General features: G+C 39.0%; 3 protein-coding genes across 6 annotated transcripts; 1 reads left to right on the top strand and 2 right to left on the bottom strand.

Annotated features, from left to right (window-relative positions):
- Positions 1 to 1,394: 1,394 nt before the first annotated feature.
- Positions 1,395 to 13,551, bottom strand: LOC120771517 (hydroxymethylglutaryl-CoA synthase 1). 4 transcript variants are annotated; one of them, XM_040099573.1, is made up of 3 exons: positions 13,391 to 13,551; positions 3,012 to 4,700; positions 1,395 to 2,952 (listed from the first exon to the last, which is right to left on the bottom strand). In XM_040099573.1, the coding sequence occupies exon 2, from the start codon at positions 4,578 to 4,580 to the stop codon at positions 3,198 to 3,200; it is 1,383 nt and encodes a 460-aa protein (XP_039955507.1). In that variant the 5' UTR covers positions 4,581 to 4,700; positions 13,391 to 13,551; the 3' UTR covers positions 1,395 to 2,952; positions 3,012 to 3,197. The 4 variants fall into 4 exon arrangements, with proteins under 4 accessions (XP_039955507.1, XP_039955505.1, XP_039955508.1 ...); XM_040099571.1 differs by having other exon boundaries at positions 3,016 to 4,700; XM_040099574.1 differs by lacking the exon at positions 13,391 to 13,551 and adding an exon at positions 11,177 to 11,420 and having other exon boundaries at positions 3,016 to 4,700.
- A 352-nt stretch (positions 13,552 to 13,903) lies between these two features.
- LOC120772667 (mitochondrial ribonuclease P protein 1 homolog) lies at positions 13,904 to 15,495 on the top strand. The gene is made up of 3 exons (XM_040101401.1): positions 13,904 to 14,569; positions 14,626 to 14,992; positions 15,057 to 15,495. The coding sequence occupies exons 1-3, from the start codon at positions 13,962 to 13,964 to the stop codon at positions 15,444 to 15,446; spliced, it is 1,365 nt and encodes a 454-aa protein (XP_039957335.1). The 5' UTR covers positions 13,904 to 13,961; the 3' UTR covers positions 15,447 to 15,495.
- A 73-nt stretch (positions 15,496 to 15,568) lies between these two features.
- Positions 15,569 to 17,183, bottom strand: LOC120772032 (dynein assembly factor 3, axonemal homolog). Its single transcript, XM_040100403.1, has 2 exons — positions 16,406 to 17,183; positions 15,569 to 16,348 (listed from the first exon to the last, which is right to left on the bottom strand). The coding sequence occupies exons 1-2, from the start codon at positions 17,171 to 17,173 to the stop codon at positions 15,578 to 15,580; spliced, it is 1,539 nt and encodes a 512-aa protein (XP_039956337.1). The 5' UTR covers positions 17,174 to 17,183; the 3' UTR covers positions 15,569 to 15,577.
- Positions 17,184 to 18,799: the final 1,616 nt, after the last annotated feature.

Genomic DNA, 18,799 nt, shown 5'->3' with positions numbered 1-18,799 from the left:
GTTTCAACGGTTCGGAGGTAATGCTGATTTGATGTGAGAAATGAATAACGTGGAAGACCACCAAACAAGTTTGAAGATGCCGAACTGCAAATATTATTGTATGAAGATGATGCAAATGGCAACCCTGATAAATTTCTGATTGTTTGAAAGCTATGGGAAAGAATCAAAATTGTTGAAAATGGGTGCCACATAAATTTAATGAAAGACAAATGGAAAACCTTTTTTGAAATTTTGCTTCAAAGACACGAAAGCAAATCAGTGTTGCAACGAATTGTCACTGGCGATGAAAAATAGATTTATGTTAAGAATCCGATTGCGAAAACAGATCGATTCGGTAAGAAGACAATGCTCTGCGTTTGGTAGGATCAGTACGGTGTGGTATACGATGAGCTACTAAAATCTGGTGAAACTGTTAATACTAATGTCTAGAGACAACAAATGATCAATTTGAACCATGCATTGATTGAAAAACGACTAGAATTAACCAGAAGACACCGCCAAGTAATTTTGTTAGACGTCAATGCACCTACACACAAAGCAAAGTCGATTCAGGATGCAACCAAAGTACTTCGCTGGAAGCTACTACCCTACCCGCCGTATTCACCATACTTAGACTTACCATTTGACAGAGGACTTTTATTTTGACCGAATAAAAATTCTCGTCCGTTCCTGGTACGTAGAGCCGACTTTCCTTAGAACGGTATAATATTTGGCTGTTGTTTTTGTTGTTGTAACGGTTATCTAGTCCCCGTTAAGATGCCGCCATTCACTGCGAGGGAGTCGTTGAAGGTGTTTATGGCTCCACTGTGAATGGCGGTCAGTGCATGCCTGAAGTGTGTTGGGTCCGAAGTCTGGTCAATGTATTGTTTTATATAGTCGGCGGTTAGGTTACGAACAGGTAACTGCAGAAAGAGGCATCCCGTTGTAGTCCAGAGTGCAGTATTCTGACATGTCTGTAGCTTCCTCGTCTGCGCTTCACTGCATCCAGGTGACCATATTGGTACGACATAGTTAAGGACCGTTTGGCCAATTGCCTTGAACGTTGCCAACAACGTTCCTTTGTCTTTTCCTCATGCGCTGCCGGCTGGCGTCATAATGATTTGTTTGTGGGTGTGTACTTTGGCAATAAACGTGGTTGTGTAAGGAATGATGAGGCACAGACTGTCGAATGTCACACCTAAAAGCTCAGGGTTATTGACAGTCGAAATTTTAACGCCCTCGACTGCAATATTAAGGTCAAGTCTGCACTCCTTCGTCGCTGGATTTAGTGGAGGACAGCGAGGAAGCGGGAAATGTTGCAGAGATAGCCGTTTGTCTGACTAATATAATCAATAACTGGCTGCCACCATTCACTCAACGCTAAAGCCGCTGCATTAAAAATCAAACAATTTAAATTTTATTTCGAATTTATATTTTAACATTTATTATTTCGAACATTGCCTTCGCCTGCCATTATCTTTAACGCTCAATGACTTAGCTATTAATGCCGTTATTTTAGCCATAACACATACATACATATAACGAATAGTGTGTGTTACAGAACGTATGCCTCTTATATGCATGTCCAAGTTGCTATTTTCTGTTTTACTTTAGTTATCCTTTCATTTATAAATTATTACATATGCCTAAATATATATGTATTTATGTAGATATATATGCAGTTGCAACGATACAAAATTTCTTTTGATTTCATTTAATGTTTACATAATAATTTGTTACTAGCTGTAAATTTTGGTTTTAGTATTTTTTTCTTTTTTTTATGATTTGCATGGTTTACCGTTATCAGTAGTTAAATTGTTAAATACAATCAATCTTTCTTTATACATATTAGTTGAGAGCGTTGTTGTTGTTTTAATATCTTTAAAGTTTATTTAGATAGATTAGCCGTCGCGTCATAGACGATTTTGTATTAATCTTATCGTATAATTTATATATTTATATAAAAACTGGTATAAAATTTCCAAAGTTGATTTATGTCCCACTGGGCATTAGGCTGATTATTGCCCTAGAATCCGCTGCACTTGCGAATGTCACGTAAATTAAATATCTACGGGTAGCAAAAATATTTTTTGGGAGTTTCACACACACACATGTACATAAGTAAATATGATTCTACGAACTACCGCAACCGACAGCAATAAGTTGAGGGATACGGTTTTTTTTGTTTTTTGGGTGAGGTTTGCCTTTATTTTGTCTTAACCTAAAGCTATATAATTTTATATATTCACTTTTCCATTTATACATATACATATGAACATGTAAAGCTACTTGGTCGCTTGACATAAGACGTTTTCGCGCGTTCTTAAGCGTAAGCAAATGTGAAAAGTAGTTACATACATATATGTAGATATAAATATCCATATATTTTTAGATTTTTGTTTCTCATAAATTTTAAAATAATTTATTTTCTTTAAGAGTGCGCTGAACTAAGAACTAACTACATAATAGCGTAAATTTTGCTGAATTTTCCATATGTTTTCTATTTAAGTTGCGTTTTGGTGTGCATATAACAGTAAATAACAAAGCAAATTACATTTGCAATCAAGTAATAAGGTACAAGGTAGAGTTGCGCACGCACAAGCGCATAAGTCGCTGCTGCCCAGCCGCGCGCTCGAATTGCCTTCACGTGTTTACGGGTGCGCCGAACCATAACTCGGCCTTTATGGGTTTTATTTTTATTTCTTTGTGTGGAAAATTCACTTGTAGTAAGCCATTATACTTAACGGTTTATTTAGTTAGTGCAATCATTAATTGCTTATATACCTGCTTACAAACATATATATGTATGTATGTACTAATTTGAATTTTAGCTACCTAGAATAGTATATGCAACATTATTTTAAATGAATTATTATTGTCAAGTGTTGTTTGTAGTTTAATTAAATAAAAGCAAATCCGATTTTAACTGCAATTGCGCACCACATGTTGCCTGTGTGTTTGTGTAATTATTTTCTATAAAAAATTAAGTACTTTCAGTTATTAATTTACAACAAATTTTCATACACACACACCTACCTTAACTAAAACTAAGTTAAAGCACTGCGTATGGCGCCCTAAATTCCCTCAACCATGATGCAATGGCCAGACCTTTGCATGCAGCCGCTGCTCTAACCGTCGAGACGCCGTTTACGTAGACTACACCGCCACCACTGTCGGTGCGCCGACACGCCGACGACCACATCCTCGAACAACAACTATTAATGCACGCCATTCGCAATGGTCGGCTTGCGTTCGTACGTACGTCGATGCATGTCGTCCACGGACTGTAGGTAGTAGGTGCCGGGAAAGAGCGCGCTCACGCTGCCGGTCGGCGTGTATGGCGCCGCATGATTGTTCTTCTCGCGCACCTCCATCAGTTGGGAGAACAGTTCGGGTGCAACTTTCTCGCGTGAATTCAGCATAGGTAAAACATAATCCAATTTAGATACGAGCTGCTTGAAAGCTGCAGCATCCTTGGTCACTTGCATTGAGTACATTGTGGCCGCCAAACCGGAGCCATACGAGAAGAGGCCAATGCGTTTGCCAACCAATCGCTCGGCTGGCGTATTGATGAGCAATGAGACGAGACCAGAGTACACGGACGGTGTGTACATGTTGCCCACCTGATTGGCCAGCAGCAATGATTGGCGTGTTTTCGCTTCGAAGACGTCAGCGAATTGTGTCATGAAGGCCTTTTCCACATCGCGATCGAAGTAGGTTTGTGCCAGCGTGGATTCGTTGAAGCGCTCCAAGCCGGGGTATTTCAGCGCACGCTTCTCAATGCTGCATTGTAGGAAATCATTGAAGACGACGCGCGCCACTGACTTTTGCACCAACTTGCAGAAGGGCGTGTGGAAGAGCAACGCTTCGAAGTTATCCAAAGTGAATTCAGCCTCTTGTGGATACTTTTTCGCAAACTTCTTACAGTACAACTGATAGCATGTGTCCAGCGCGGAGAGATAACACTGTATCGATAATTTGCCATCCACTGTGGGATACTCCGAGCTCAAGTCGGGCTTATAGAAGTCGTAGGCATGTTCCATGTGCGTGGCGCGAAGACCACGATCGAAGACGAGCGGCGCATTCGGCCCCACCAACATTGCGATGGCGCCAGCGCCACCTGTGGGACGTGCTGCGCCCTTCGCGTACACGGCAATATCAGCACAAACGGCCAATGCGTAACGGCCATCCCAGCTGGACGACTCTATCCAGTTGATTGAGTTGAAGAGTGCCGCTGTGCCGCCGTAGCATGCGTTCGTTGTATCGATGCCCTCGATATCTGTGTTGCCCGAATCGGCAAATAGTTGCATTAGCACCGATTTCACTGATTTCGATTTGTCAATGATGGTTTCGGTGCCGACCTCCAGACGTCCGATTTCTTGTGGCTTGATTTGATAGCGTTCCAGCAGGCGGCTGACCACAGTGAGGCACAGTGAGTTCACGTCTTCACGATCCGAGCAGAAACCCATTTTCCCTTGACCCAAACCGATGGTGTATTTACCCTCTGAGGCGCCATCAAATTGTTCCAATTCCGTTTGGTCCACAAACTGGGATGGGAAGATCGCCTCAATGGCGCGTATGCCAACATTTTCGGGCCACATTTGTAAAAATGATTGTTTGTAAGGATATGCGAGTTGAAATGGGAGCTTGACTAGTACTTAGTAGTTGGTTATAGCTGACAGTTGACAGCTGGTTGGTAATGCGCTTGGGTGAGTGTTAGACTGCAAATGAAAAGAAGTTAGCTATTAATAACGGTGTCTATATTGTAATATGGGTGACCCTTCACACTGGAGGACAATTATATAGGAATTTTTATTGTTTTTGACATCAGAGAGATAGGGGACGATCTCAACATCTCGTATGGATTGACTCAACAAAATTTGGTTAATGTATTGACTATGAATGGTGTCAGTACCAAAAGACCTGAATCGTGTAAAGACGTCGTCTAGAGGTCGCAAAGCAGTTGCTTGACAACGTTGCAGAAGACCGTACATTCATCAAACGCACCAATATTGTTGAGGCAACGTGGGTTTATGATTATGACGGCGAAACCGTCGAACAATCCAGCGCATAGCGGTCCAAAATTGAACCGATACCGAAAAACCCATAATTCGCTAAAAGCACTGAAGGCCATACTAACCAAGGTTTATAACTAGTGTATCGAAAATATGATTAAGTCTTGGCATGCTTGTATTGATTCAGGAGTCTAGCTTATGGCCGATAATAAAAATGTGTATTAATTTAGCATTTGTACGAAAATATTGTCAGTCCGGGTCAAATTTGATCAGATGCTAATAATGACCTACATTAAAGAGGGAAAAGTTTCTTCGAACTAACAAATGTCACACCTAAAAAAGAAAAGGAAATTACTCAAAGTTTGAAATTGTAATATTTGGCGTAACACATCAACAAATTATTTTGACGAGCTTCGAAGTTAGCCTCCAAAATCGAAATATTTATCTTCGATTTTCGAGATTGAGCTTATTGAAAAAAACTTTTATTTATAGTGTGTAAAAATTATTTGGAATATTTTTTTAGATATATGGTAGTTAAGAAGAAAAAGAACATGGGTCTGAACACTCGGAAATCCTCACTCACTTTGACTTCATACCGGATCACTTGGATCGTGAAGTCGCCAAACCAAACTCGGCGGCTCCTTCTCTACCCACAAATGCGAGGGAGTTGTAGGTGGGAAGAAACTGTTGGAGGAGAGGGACAGTGGGCTTATACACGGATGCCTCAAAGCTTGGGAGGAGACTTGGTGGAGGGATCTACTGTCGGGCGCTCTCTATCAACTTCAGTTTCAGAGTTCCTGACTATTGTAGTGTCTTCCAGGCCGAGTTTGCAGCCATTAAGGTAGCAATAGGTTTACTGCTCCGGAGTTCAGCCTCCTTCAGACAAGTGATCATCCACTCAGATACCAGAGCAGTGATACTAGGCTTTAACTTATTAACAGTGCGTTCAGGGCTGGTGGAAGAGTGCCAAACCTCGCTATCAATAGCATCGATTGTCTTTGTGCAACAGCGGAATCGCAGGAAACTAGGAAGCTGTTGATCTAGCAAGCAAAGGCACCCAAAAACCGCTATCGGTGGAATGGGAGCGGATCTACTACCAAATAGCAGGGCTTCGCGGAAGCTTGGAAGGAAAAAAATACAAAAAAAAAAGTTGAAATATCTAAAATAAAATATTTACTTAATTTTTTTTAATTGTTATTACTTTCCTTTGCTTTTTTTTTGGTTTTTGAATATCTAACAGTTGAGATTTCTTTGGTTGCATAAAAAAAACAACAGTTGTGAAACTGAGTGCCACACAAATTTTAATTGCAATTTTTTATCAAACAAATAATTCGCTGTACTTTGAATGCTTTGACACAAAACCATATCAATACTAATTATTGCAAATACAAATCGATATATGTAAATACAATGGTGATAAAGAAATTTGCAACCATAACTATACATGTACATATGTATGTAAAAAATCGTTAAAAGTTCACATTTCTATAACAAATAGAGTCCAATTCTCAATTGGTATCGTGTCGAAGGCCAAACGAACAAAGGTTAGCACTGGCTTCACGTTTATTTACCGTGCGGAAGCACAAGCAATTTACATAAGCATGTATGTATGTACATATATATCTACATACTTAAATAGTAATTTTTGTTTTATTGTAAACTGGTATAAACGTGGTAAGCCTATATACCTACTTATTGCCAAATACTTGACACACGCACAACTTTCACCTGTTTGCACGACGAATTCTTTCAACAATTTAACACAAAGTTACACACATACATACATACAACGTAAAAGCACAAACAAACGTACGCTGATGAGTTAACACTGCTGCTTGTCTGTCTGTTAGCACTAAATAGTTTAATAGTTGTCTTAAATACACACTCGTCGAAGCTACGAAATAAAGCCAGCCGGACGGAGTAGAGCTGAGTGAAAGATCAAAAACACAGAATTCGCAGGCCGCGGGAACACACTACAACTTGAACACTCAAGAGCTGAAAGCCAAATGCGCGCGACAAGAGACCCACCAGCGTTGAAGAGTCGCCAGCGATGGCCGATCAGACCAATTTTCAGACCAGCAATTCCGTCAACAGAGCGTCGCGCGAAGCCAGCAAGAGCCAAATAGCCCAATTGAGTGTCCAATTGCTGGTTGTACGGGTGTGTGTGGCTTCTAAAATATGAATGAATGAATATTTGAAGTAAAACTATGAAAAAAGAGTATTAAATTGAAAATCGAATTCGAAATCAACAAATAAAAGTTTTTCGCTTGAACAATCGCGCGCCGCAATGATTGCGTTAATACAAACACCTTTATTTATAAATGTGTGATTTGGAAATTAACATCATACATACATATGTATATAGCGGACATAAAATTTACTATTGCATATAATATTATAATAAAACGGTAAATATTAAAATCAAAAACGCATTTAACTTGTGCACAACCACGTGGTAAATTACACGGTCTACATGTTAGGATTGAACTAGTACGAAATGAGTTCCACTAGTTACTTTTTTGTCTGCTAAATTCGAATAGCTGAAACCACAGTAGGGGACACCAGTATTCGTCTCGTAACTAGAAGACGACAATCGTCCCTGCGTGGCCTCAGGAACCTAACATATGGGGCAGAGAGATAGGGATGACTAATGTGATCAAATACCTTGGTCTCACGCTGACGGTGGAAGCAGCATGTTGACCTGACCATGCATGGTCAAAGCCACTAAAATATTTCTGGTGAGCAATCGGCTAGCTGGTAAATCCTGGGGCTGTATCATATATGGAGCAGAAGCTTGGGTCTCGAAAGCGTCGCCGACTTCGGTAGGACTTCAACTATCTGCGCACATGCCCGATGGCGGCACTTGACACACCGCTTCACCTAGTAGTCGGTCACTGCTCCAAATGACAGCAGAAGGGTTTGGCAGAGGTCAGGTAATCTCCTCCCAGCGCATGAAGGACTTAAGTGGCGAAATTCCACTGAATCTTCTTCCAAGGGCCAGTATTATCAAAAGTGTAAACTTCACTAAGAAGTTCAAGGTTACCCTCAGAATGAAACGAGAGTGGTCTCGAGCTACAGCTTAGAGATAGTACAATCAAATTGCACACCGACGGCTCGGAAACTTCGGAGGGAATTTGTCGCAGGAGTCGCAAACTCTCCATACTTATGGGTAGTTTATCGAGCGTATTCCAAGAAGTGATCTTTGCTATAAGTCGGTGCGTAAAGATAAGCCTCCAATGCAACTATCGCGATGAACTCAGCGACAGCGCACTAAAAGCGATCTCTGCATACAAGATCGGATCACTATTGGTGCAGGAGTGTGAGGAACGCATCTGCATCTTATCTGGTTGAACGGAACTGCTCCACAAGGATAAAGTTGTGGGTAAGGAGGGGTATTGGCAAAAACTCCATGGGATGCGCCATCATATGGTTACAACCTTAAAAGACTTAAGTATGTAGTCAATCAACCAAGGAACAAACTCAGCCTACTTTTCACATTCCACACTGGCCACTGTAAGCTAAATAAGCACTTATATAACATGGGTTTTTGTTCGAATTGTCGGTTTTGCAACATGGAGCTTGAAACTTCAGAACATCGGCTAATTGACTGCACAGCAGTCTGTTGGCACAGGATAAAGGCCCTTAAATCCATGTTTCCAAATAGGGTTCACATCGCCTCAATAGCACCTAGAAGTATATTCGAATTTACTGAGTCACTCAAAAACTACTACCACACCGTGACGGACCAGTTGTGGAAGGCGTCAGGAAGTGCATTTAATTTCTACACAGACAATTTGCACATAAGCATGTAAGTGGCTTTGTAAGCATTTGTAATGAAATCGAATGAAAAACTTTCTCTGGCACATTGTTTAGTGAAGAGCGCGCTTGAGGCCGAACGAACGAGCGTAGAAGGAGCGTGCGGATGAGCAACTTATTGTGCGTATCTTCAGCGAAATGTTTACTTACACAAATTATATACATACATACATGTATGTACATATATATGTATGTATGTATGCATGCTGTGTGTTGTTTGGTCAGTGGGTCTCTTGCATAATTTGTGTAAAGATCATGATCACTCTGTTTTTTTGGGACTTTTTTCAGGTTGTCAAAGGAATTACCATATATACATATTCATATATACATATGTATGTATGCATATATATTTTTTTGGTTGCGACTTGAAAACTCGTTCTCAGCTGACATTTGGTGTGTGTGGAAAACTGCAGTCCGCGGTGCATTCTTTTTATGTATTTTTTTATGCAACACCACACACGCATTTAAGTGCACACGTGTATCCGATATTATCTGTATAATTATACAGTTGATATAAAAAACATTAGGCTATAAATATGTATTTTTTATTCAAAATTATGAACACTTTTAACTGATTACACTGATTTTTTAAGGATCCCATACTCTTATACCTTAAATGAAATTTTAATGTCATTCGAGACGCAAGAAAAGAAATCTTTGTAAAACTATGTAAAGAGTTGTTATAGTTTTCAAACATTTTTCCACGATAATCAGATCTACGCAACTAGATGGACTCCGTTCATAAACAGTCGGATCAAAGTATCCGAAGCGGGCTTGGATTTAAATCCGTCCAATCCAAGACGATCTGAGTCAATTTAGGCATATTCGTCCCTCGCAAAAAAGTTCCTTAGAATTTGAGATAACGGTTTGAAATTTCGCATACGTGATTTTCTCTCCAAAAAGCTGCTCTCTTGTCGAAATCGTCGATATCGAACCACTATAGCAAATAGCTGTCATACAAACCGTCCAATCAAACTCAAGTACATATATGCAAAGCTTTTTCATTTGACCAGATATCTGCGAGAAATTTGGCATGCAATATTGCCTAAATTAATGATGCAATCCCCGAAGAAATGGTTCAGATCGGATCACTATAGCATATAGCTGTCAAGCAAACTGATCGATCAAAATGAAGTCCTTGTCTAAAAAACATTTTTATTGGACGAAATATCTTCACGAAATTTGGCAGAGAATATTATCTAAGATAATGCTACAACCTCTGAACCAATTGTTTAGATCAGATGACTATAGCACATAGCTGCCATGCATACTGAACATTAAAAATCAAGTCATTGTATGGAAAACGAAATTTGGCATGAATTATTGTCCAAGCCAATGCTACAATCTTTTAAGATATCGATCAGATTGTACGGCTATAGAATATAGCTGACAAACCCGTTCCTGACAGTCGGCTATGCGTAACCGGAACGGACCCGGATTTTTAACCGGCCAAGGACTATCAACTCTGAAGATTTCTTAAGATACAACAACAACAACATAGCTGCCATACAAAGAGACCGATCAAAGATAAATTGTTGGGAAATTTTTTTTTGTCAAGATTTTTTCTTGTTTTACCTAAAAGTCAGCATTTACATACTTAGTTTTTGTCATAAATGTCGTCTTATGCTAACACTTAAGCATTCCATAAAATAATTTAGTACGTATTATTTACTAAAATACATTTTTTCTTAAATATATAATTGTTTACATTTTATGTAATTTTTTTATATAATATTTATGTGATTATATTTACTAAAACTCCAGTTATGAGTTTATTGCCGCCTTTCACATCACGTGTATGTCAAGCTGTATATTAATTTAGAGTACCTCGTTTACTGTTGACAAGCTTGGCTCAAAAGTTAAGTGTCTAACACTTTGTTGTTGGTGATTTTTAACATTTATTCGCACCAAAGCAGCCTTAAATTGGCATAAACGACAAGTGACTTGCAACTACAAGAGCATTGCGTTTATTTACATATGTTCATACATATGTTATGTACATTCATATGTGTAAGATTAGCGTTTGTTTATTTTAAGTAAAATCAAGTTGAAAATTAGACCAAGAAAACAATAATTTAATCGCATGACTAATTGGTGCGCTAATTTCACTTTTTTTTAATCAATTTGAAGACTATTTTTAAATCCAGCTAATTTGTTAAATTTCTGTATAAAAACAATAACTCAGCAAAATACTTTTATTTTCGCGAATAATCAATTAAAATTACGCAAACACACAAATTTACAAATATGAATAGTCGCAAATATTTATATACAAACATATGTACATAGACACACGCGCAGACCCACTTTTAAATAATATTTGAAAAAAAAAGAAGAATCGCAATATTTGGAATTTAATTATTTACCGTTTAAATTCCGAAATTTCACTTTTTGTTTTGTGCTGTTGCTTTATGTATGTCGAGTGATGAATTGGCGCTTTATTTGTTTTGATATAAACAACGAACAGGCCAGCAGCGACTCAGAGGTGCGATGAAGCAGCTTTAAAATACTTAGAAGCAATGAACGCGTAATCGTGATCACAAATAAATGTTTCAGAGCGCAAGGCTTTCAAAATTTTTGAACCGTAACGCTGGAAATCGTTAAGAAGACTGACTTCGAAATGATCGCGAGCAGCAAACATATGCGTTTGGCAGCGCTTGTTGCAATAAATGCTTTTCTAGAGCTATTGTTCTTGTTGTTTTTATTTTTCAATTGTTACGTTTTGTTGTTGTGGGGTTAATAGATTGCCCCTGTGATGGCTAAGCACCTTTTGTCCATTTGGCTTGCGCACAACAAAGTTAACTTGTTATCGATCGCAACGACATTTGAGCATACAAACCATACATACATATGTACATACATTTATGCATATATAAGGGGACGGCTATTTACACTATTTATTTACTAGGCACTCCTAAGCCCTGCTACTGCTTATCGTAAACGATTTGTATGATTTTCACGTATTGCTACAATGCCTGTAATATTTGACATTTTGTTGTTGCAATGAAAGCAATTCGATCAATGATCAAGTGGCATGCAAAAAACCTGCATATACTTGTATGTACATATGTACATACATAGATATACATTTAAATATGCCAATACATTTAGTCTACATTTTTAGTAAAAGGCAGACACCCACAAAAGCACATCTCATTCAGTTTTATTCAAAAATTACGCTTTTAATCGATTACATAGACTTTAGCGTTTATATGATAAGCTTATCAGCGGTGTACTTGTCGCTTAGGAACTAAGCTGAAAAGTAATCTATAAATCATTTGTATGTTTTTTTTTGTTGTTTAGAAAAACCCTCTCTTATAATTGCCGCTTGTCATAGTCGAATGTTTACTTGGGTTCAAAGTTTAATTGTTTTGTATGAAACGTATTCATGTTGTGGCTTCGGTTTTTATTGGTGAGCAACCGTTCCGGCAAATTGTTGCAAAAAAACATGAAAGTGCAAGCTGATTGCAAATATTTTAAATTTGTTAATAAAATTGCTTGTTGTATATCTTAAATTTACATGAATACATATTTATAGAGTTCAAAAATAGCGCTTATGAATATCCCAGATACATATGCATGTGTTTACATAGAACGATAAAATCAGCGTTTACGTTTGAACTCTTTTTTCAATCGGAAAAGTAATGTCTTTGAGTATAGGCTCAACGTTATGACGTGCTTCTTAGAATGTGCTAAGTCCATATTAGAAAAAAATGTGACTATAGCTTGATTTTTACGTGTAAACATGCCGATTTTGATTTCTATGCAAATAATGTTTAATATTAGTAAAGTTATGGCTTGAGTCGATATTAGCTTCAACACTTTCATTAGACAGCCTTTTCAAAACAACGGTCAAGTATTATAAATACTGCTAACGCTTAATTAAAACATTAGCTTTACTTCGCTTTGTTTTAACAAGTGAAATTATAAATGAATTAATAAAAATAGACATCAATCCATCTTTCATCACTTTTGCCCAGCCCACATTAATAAATACATATGTATGTACGGAGCGTTTAATTTATATGTACGAGTACCAAGAAATGAGTATCGCCTGAGCGTTTTGTGATTACTCACTACTTTCTTAGCACACGCTTTGTGAGCGGCGGCATTAACCACAAACATGCATACGTATAATACTTTTTTTCAGCTGACATACAAACAAAGGTATATATAAATATTTGAAATTTCGTAACTACTGCTTTGCGTTTCATGTGCGCTAAACATGCAGAGGTAAATGTTAAATAATTAAAGCATCAATGAAAAGTTTAACTGTTTTGGTGCTGAAGGTACACGTTGATTATTGCTGTCATTAGCAGCGAAGCAGTCACATGTGAATGTCTGACAAAGGACTATTTGCTTTTCCTGACGCACTTTCTTTAAACGTTTTTGATCTCTAGGCTTAAGCAGAAACACTTTATTGTCAGAAAAACCCCACTCTGTTTTATCACATCAAGAGGCACATTATTTTATTTTTCATTTCCAAATATGCATGTTACTTTCTTTTTTCCTGTGGCGGAATTCGTGTGTGAATAACATAAAAAACTTTCACTCAATAAAATACCATCATATGTTCTTACCTTAAAGTATTAAATTATTTCTACTGCACTTGAAGTGATTAAAACACAAATCACGCTTATTTCGATTATTTTAAAACGTATAAAAAATACTACTTCTATAATAGCTAACTTTATTATTTTGGGGAATTGTATTCCTTTTCACTCTTATTGAAATAAATTTATTAGCCGCTGGCGTGTACATGAATGAAAGCTGATTTTGACAGTTGCTCAAGTTTACAGCTGTTCCATTTACAGTAGCTTTCAAAGTGTCACAAGAAGGAAACGAGTCAACAAAGCAAATTTAAAACAAATGGTGAACGAAAAATTAAAATATATGTAATAAAGTACATATTATTAATAAAATAAAACTGAATACATATAAGTATTTGCACAACGCGTTAAAACTGTTGTTATAGTATGCATTGCTTCAGTTTTTCATTTTAGACGTTATCTGCTTTCACTTTTTTTTAGCTATTGCTTTTGCATTTGACATTCTTGATCAGCTGAGTGACCATTGTCAATTCGCCGCAAATTGCATTACACACATGGAGATTATCAAACTTCTTATTTGTTTATAATTTAAATTAAAATAATGTTAAAATCACTATTCCGGTTAGCACCTGCTCGTGGCACATTGCGTCATCATCTGCAGCTATCACAGTGTACAAATCACAGTCTGCTGTCAACGAAAACCGCTTTTGTTTCGGTCCCATCGCGTAGCTGTGCCAAAGTAGCGGCGGATGAGAACACCGATAATGAGGCTAAACCCGCTAAATCCCACTATAATCCATTTACGCAAACACAACCAACATATGGAACTGGCGCAAAAGCTGAGCCTCCAGCCAATAATGAGGAACGCACCAAACTTCTTAAAGTCTTACAACTCGAAGTCGATATAGCACATCAAGAGGGACGACGCGTACCACCTTTAGAGTCAATTACCGATGAGAAGTGGGCACACATACTTACATTGCCTTCGAAGTCAGCACGTTACAAGTATTACAGTTTCTTATGGCAAGTGGAAGCTAAAAAACAAGCCAAGGAACGTAAAAAAGAAGAACGTGCAGTGCAAGTGCTGGAGCGAAAGGAGGAAATGCGTAAAGAACGTGAGGAGAATCAACACATCATCTATGGCTTGGGACATACATCACTCTTTTTACGCATCTACGATACGACCATAAATAATTTTCAGAATAACAGGTGACTATCTTCTTTAAATGCAATTACTAGAACTAATTGTTGCTTTGCTTATACAGATTGATACGCGCCATGCAGTTTTCGCCTAAAATTGTGCTAGACTGTTCGTACGATCGACACATGACGCGCCGAGAGGCACTGAACGCCGCTAAACAACTGATGTTATGTTTTGCTGAGAATCGTGCGCATGATGATCCCTTCGATTTGCATTACTGTAACGTGAATATAAATAGCGTATGCACGAAAGCTCTTAACCGTTACATACCCACTATGTTCAATACAGAGTTTCCGATGAATGTGCATGAAAACTGTTTTACCGAATTATTTCCAAAAGAAAATCTAGTCTATTTGACACCACATTGCCGCACAGATCTGGAAGTGTATAATCCCGACAATGTGTATATAGTAGGCGCAATGGTGGATACGGTAAATATACAGCGCACATCAATAAAAATTTTACATAATCTATAATATTCTTCTTACTTCGCAGGTTAATAATGAACCGCTATCGCTAGCCAAAGCGAAACGTTTGGGCTTGCGCATGGCACGTCTGCCGCTCGATCGCTATCTGCAGTGGGGCGCAGGTTCAGGCAAGTCGCTAACGCTTAACCAAATGGTCAACATATTATTAGACCTGAAGTCTACCAATGATTGGACACAAGCCCTGCGGCATGTACCACGACGCAAGGTAGTTGATGTAACAGCAGAGGAGTTGCAACAGAAGCGTATGCTGGAAAAACGTGCCAAGCAGCTGAATTTCTCTTTAGATAATAACTTCAATGATAGAGGTTACAAGCAAAACCCTAAAATAAGATCATACAAAAAAGAATTCAATTTAGAAACTTGGGGCTCTAAAAAGAAAAACCAAAATAGCAACTAATTACATTTTTGTAAGTTTTTAGTTTAGAAAAATATACATATTTAATTGAAAGGAAATTATAGATGGTAAAAATGATTGAAAAACAGTAAGTTTCGTTTTATAAAATAATAAGCTGAATTAATTTTAACTATTTAATTGTCGTTTTCAGCCATTTTCTTCATCTCGATAATTTTCTTAAATCGCAAAATACTGTTTTTCGAGTTCAAGGCATTGTAATTGATCACCGGCGTTAAATTTAACAACTTCGCATATGACTTCAATTTGTCCTCGAATTCGTGCACCACCTCTTTGCGCGCCACAGTCAACAGTTTCGTCTCCAAAATAAGCAACGCATTGCCACGCAGAACTTCGGCGAAATTGCTCTTCAAAAATGGGAAGTAATTGTGTCCCACAAAAACGACATCGAAGAAGTTGCGCCAGTTTTCATTGGTGTTCACGTCTTGGAGCGTGAAAATATCATCAGCCGAGAGAAAAAACACCTTGCATTGTTCCACCTGAATCCACGGTTTAGCATACTCGCGCACGGCATCCACATCGCATTCGTCAAATGTGAGCCGTTCGCCCATTAGCAATTTAACCGAGCCATATTTACGCGAAATTTTACGATCATGCGTGTAAGCGGTGCGCGTTTGCAATTCATGAAAATATTCGACTAGATTGCGTTCGGTAATGTCCGTGGCGCGATAGTCATTGTCGCCATGCACCGAGTTCATCATTTGCTTGTCAGCGGTGTTGAGACCAAATGTACAAAATGGACCCGTCTCTATGTCCCCGGCATAACCACGATGCTGATACTTCTCGCCGTTGCGCACCAACCCGGCGACGAGTGTTTTATTCGGCTTGCACTGCTCATATTCGGGGTAAGTAAAGGCAATGCCTGTTTCGCGCCAATAACGGTATTCCTGTGCACGAAAAGTTTCAGAAAATCTCATCTAAAATGTTGCAAATGAAAAAGTCACCTGCGAGCATATTTGCGCTGCATTCCGGTCCTTCAACACCATATTCAAATCCCAATCGAAGGCGCCCTCGCGATAATCATAACGCGTGGTCAGCAATTTTCGCACGCGTTCAGTCCAATACTGCTGCACATTGAAGACATAACCCTCGCGTGGCAGCAGAAAGTTGAATGCGTTCTCCAAACCATCGCGTTCGCGGTACCTCAGTCGGTCAATATTCACTTGTGGTGCCAGCCGCTTCAACTCCGCGTCGTCGGTAATCATTCTCAGCAAGGCTTTCGCTTTGCCTATCAGATATTGATGTGAGGCGGGACGCATCAGCGCATTACCGTACACGTCCATGAAGAGATGCACCTTGCGCACTAAGTGAAACGATTCGGGGTTCTCGAGCGCTATGCCCAGCAGCAACATATTGCGTGCGACGATTTCTATGCAACCATCGAGCACATAGAAATTGACACGGCTGCCACTGTGTTGGTACATTTTGGCCATGGTTTTGATGATGTGACGCGGATCGCCAGCACCGAAGAGCAATATATTGAGTTGATGAGTCGCACCTTTTGCTTCGCCACCAGCGTCACTTTCACCTTCTGCGCTGTGCGCTCTTTCTTCTGCCTCCCCTGTGTACTCAACTCCCGTTGTTTGCAATTTTTCCTTTTCTTCGTTGGCTTCTTCCTGCTTTTCGGCGTCATACTCATGTGGTTGTTGTAGTTTTAGCGCTTTGCAATATTCCTGGTACAGATCGAGCGCTTCGCTGAGCCCCCAAAACATTTTTCATGCACCAAATAGTTTTTTATAGACTTTTTTAAAATTGTTTCGAGATCTTTGGCTTTGTTCGTTGACGGTTGCACATTTATTATCATTCTATTTTCAATATTGTTTTTGAATGTTGCCATGAGGATTTTTTTTTGAGTGAATGTTGCCAAGGCTTGTTTGGCATGTCGGTAGGCAATGTGCTCATATGTAGATATGTGTATTAAAGTATGATAAAATAAATAGATGAGTATTGCAGCGCGGCCTTAGGTCTGTTGTGCTCTAAATCATAATGGCCCGCCTATCTCCAGCGTATTGATAAATTCCAATACATTGCTAAATGCTATTGAGGCGATGTGATCCTTACTTGGAAATATGGATCCAAGGCCACTTTCTCCTGCGTCTGCTATGCAGTCAATTAGCAGTTGTTTTGGGTTTTCTGGCAACTTGTCGCAGAATCGGAAATTTGCACAGGAAGCTAGGCCATGTTATATAAGTGCTTTTTGCGCTTACAGTGTTCAGTGTAGAATGCGACAAGTAGCCTGAGCTTGTTCCTAAGGAGTTTGATTACATAGTTAAAGCTGCTGAGGTTATAACCATCCATTAGCAACTTGGCATGGCACTTACCTTGGAGTTGTTGCCAATAACTCTCTCTGACTACTCCTTCTTCCTTAAGGAGCAGCCGCTTTACGGTATGAAGACGCACCGCAATGAAGGGTTCCGGTCCTACTAAGTTAGCGGAGACTGCGGAGCGGGCGAGCTCATCAGCCAGTTTATTCCGGGCTATACTTTTGTGACTGAGCACTCAGATGAGGTACACTGGATTACGTTTCGATAGACTATGTGGCCGTACTCTACACTCTTGAACCAGTTCAGATGAGCCATCTATCTCTCGTTGTACTTATAAGGATGAACCGAATTTCGGTCTTTGAATCGCAGCTGAATCGCAACAAAATCGATCAAATTCTGAAGCGGATGGCTGCTGATGATAAAAAAATAGTCACTTAAGACAACGTCAGGCGAAAGCGGTCGCGGTAGAATCGCTGTGAGCCGGCGCCACTGGTAGCCATAGTATTAACGGTCAGGTAGCTTTATGTGTGAGCTTTTCAGTAAATCAGCTTATAAAAGCTGCTTCCTTACGGCAAAATTCTTCAGCTGGACCAGTACTGTCAACAATTGGAGGAGGAGAGGAATTGCTTTCCATCAGGACAACGCCAGCCCACACGCAACGATCTCGCCATAAACTCTGGGAGCAGTGTTGAGTTTCTTATACAAGCACCTTATAGGTCGGAGCTGGCATCGAGTGATTACTGCTTGTTTCTGTCTATGGTGAATGACTTTGCTGGTGAAAAGTTCTCCTCAAGAGAAGCTTATGAAAGTCGATAGCTCTAGTTTTTTGTAACAAAGACGAAGATTTTTATAAATTACCTTCACAATGCCAACAAGTTAAGAACGAAACTATACATATTTGATCAAAATAAGATCAGTGTAACTCCGCTTAATATAACCTTCATAAATAAATACGAGGGCTTAGTGTAACTCCGCTTAATATAACCTTAAATTTTTCTACAAAAATAAAGGATTTATTTTTGCTAGACCTTTTTTTTTAAATTTGCAAAACCTATGCAACTTCTTCAATAAATA

Source organism: Bactrocera tryoni, chromosome 3 (genome assembly GCF_016617805.1).
Source record: "Bactrocera tryoni isolate S06 chromosome 3, CSIRO_BtryS06_freeze2, whole genome shotgun sequence".
In the NCBI taxonomy this organism is placed as follows: domain Eukaryota; kingdom Metazoa; phylum Arthropoda; class Insecta; order Diptera; family Tephritidae; genus Bactrocera; species Bactrocera tryoni.
The sequence above is the reverse complement of the archived record's forward strand: the minus strand, read 5'-3'. Positions and strand labels throughout refer to the sequence as shown.

Bases quoted from the DNA above. Each gene is read 5' to 3' on its own strand.
- LOC120771517 (XM_040099573.1), bottom strand. From the start codon at position 4,580: ATGTGGCCCGAAAATGTTGGCATACGCGCCATTGAGGCGATCTTCCCA.
- LOC120772667 (XM_040101401.1), top strand. From the start codon at position 13,962: ATGTTAAAATCACTATTCCGGTTAGCACCTGCTCGTGGCACATTGCGT. The intron at 14,570-14,625 runs GTGACTATCTTC...TTGCTTATACAG, and splicing joins AATAATTTTCAGAATAACAG to ATTGATACGCGCCATGCAGT. The intron at 14,993-15,056 runs GTAAATATACAG...CTTACTTCGCAG, and splicing joins TAGGCGCAATGGTGGATACG to GTTAATAATGAACCGCTATC.
- LOC120772032 (XM_040100403.1), bottom strand. From the start codon at position 17,173: ATGTTTTGGGGGCTCAGCGAAGCGCTCGATCTGTACCAGGAATATTGC. The intron at 16,349-16,405 runs GTGACTTTTTCA...TTTCGTGCACAG, and splicing joins CAGCGCAAATATGCTCGCAG to GAATACCGTTATTGGCGCGA.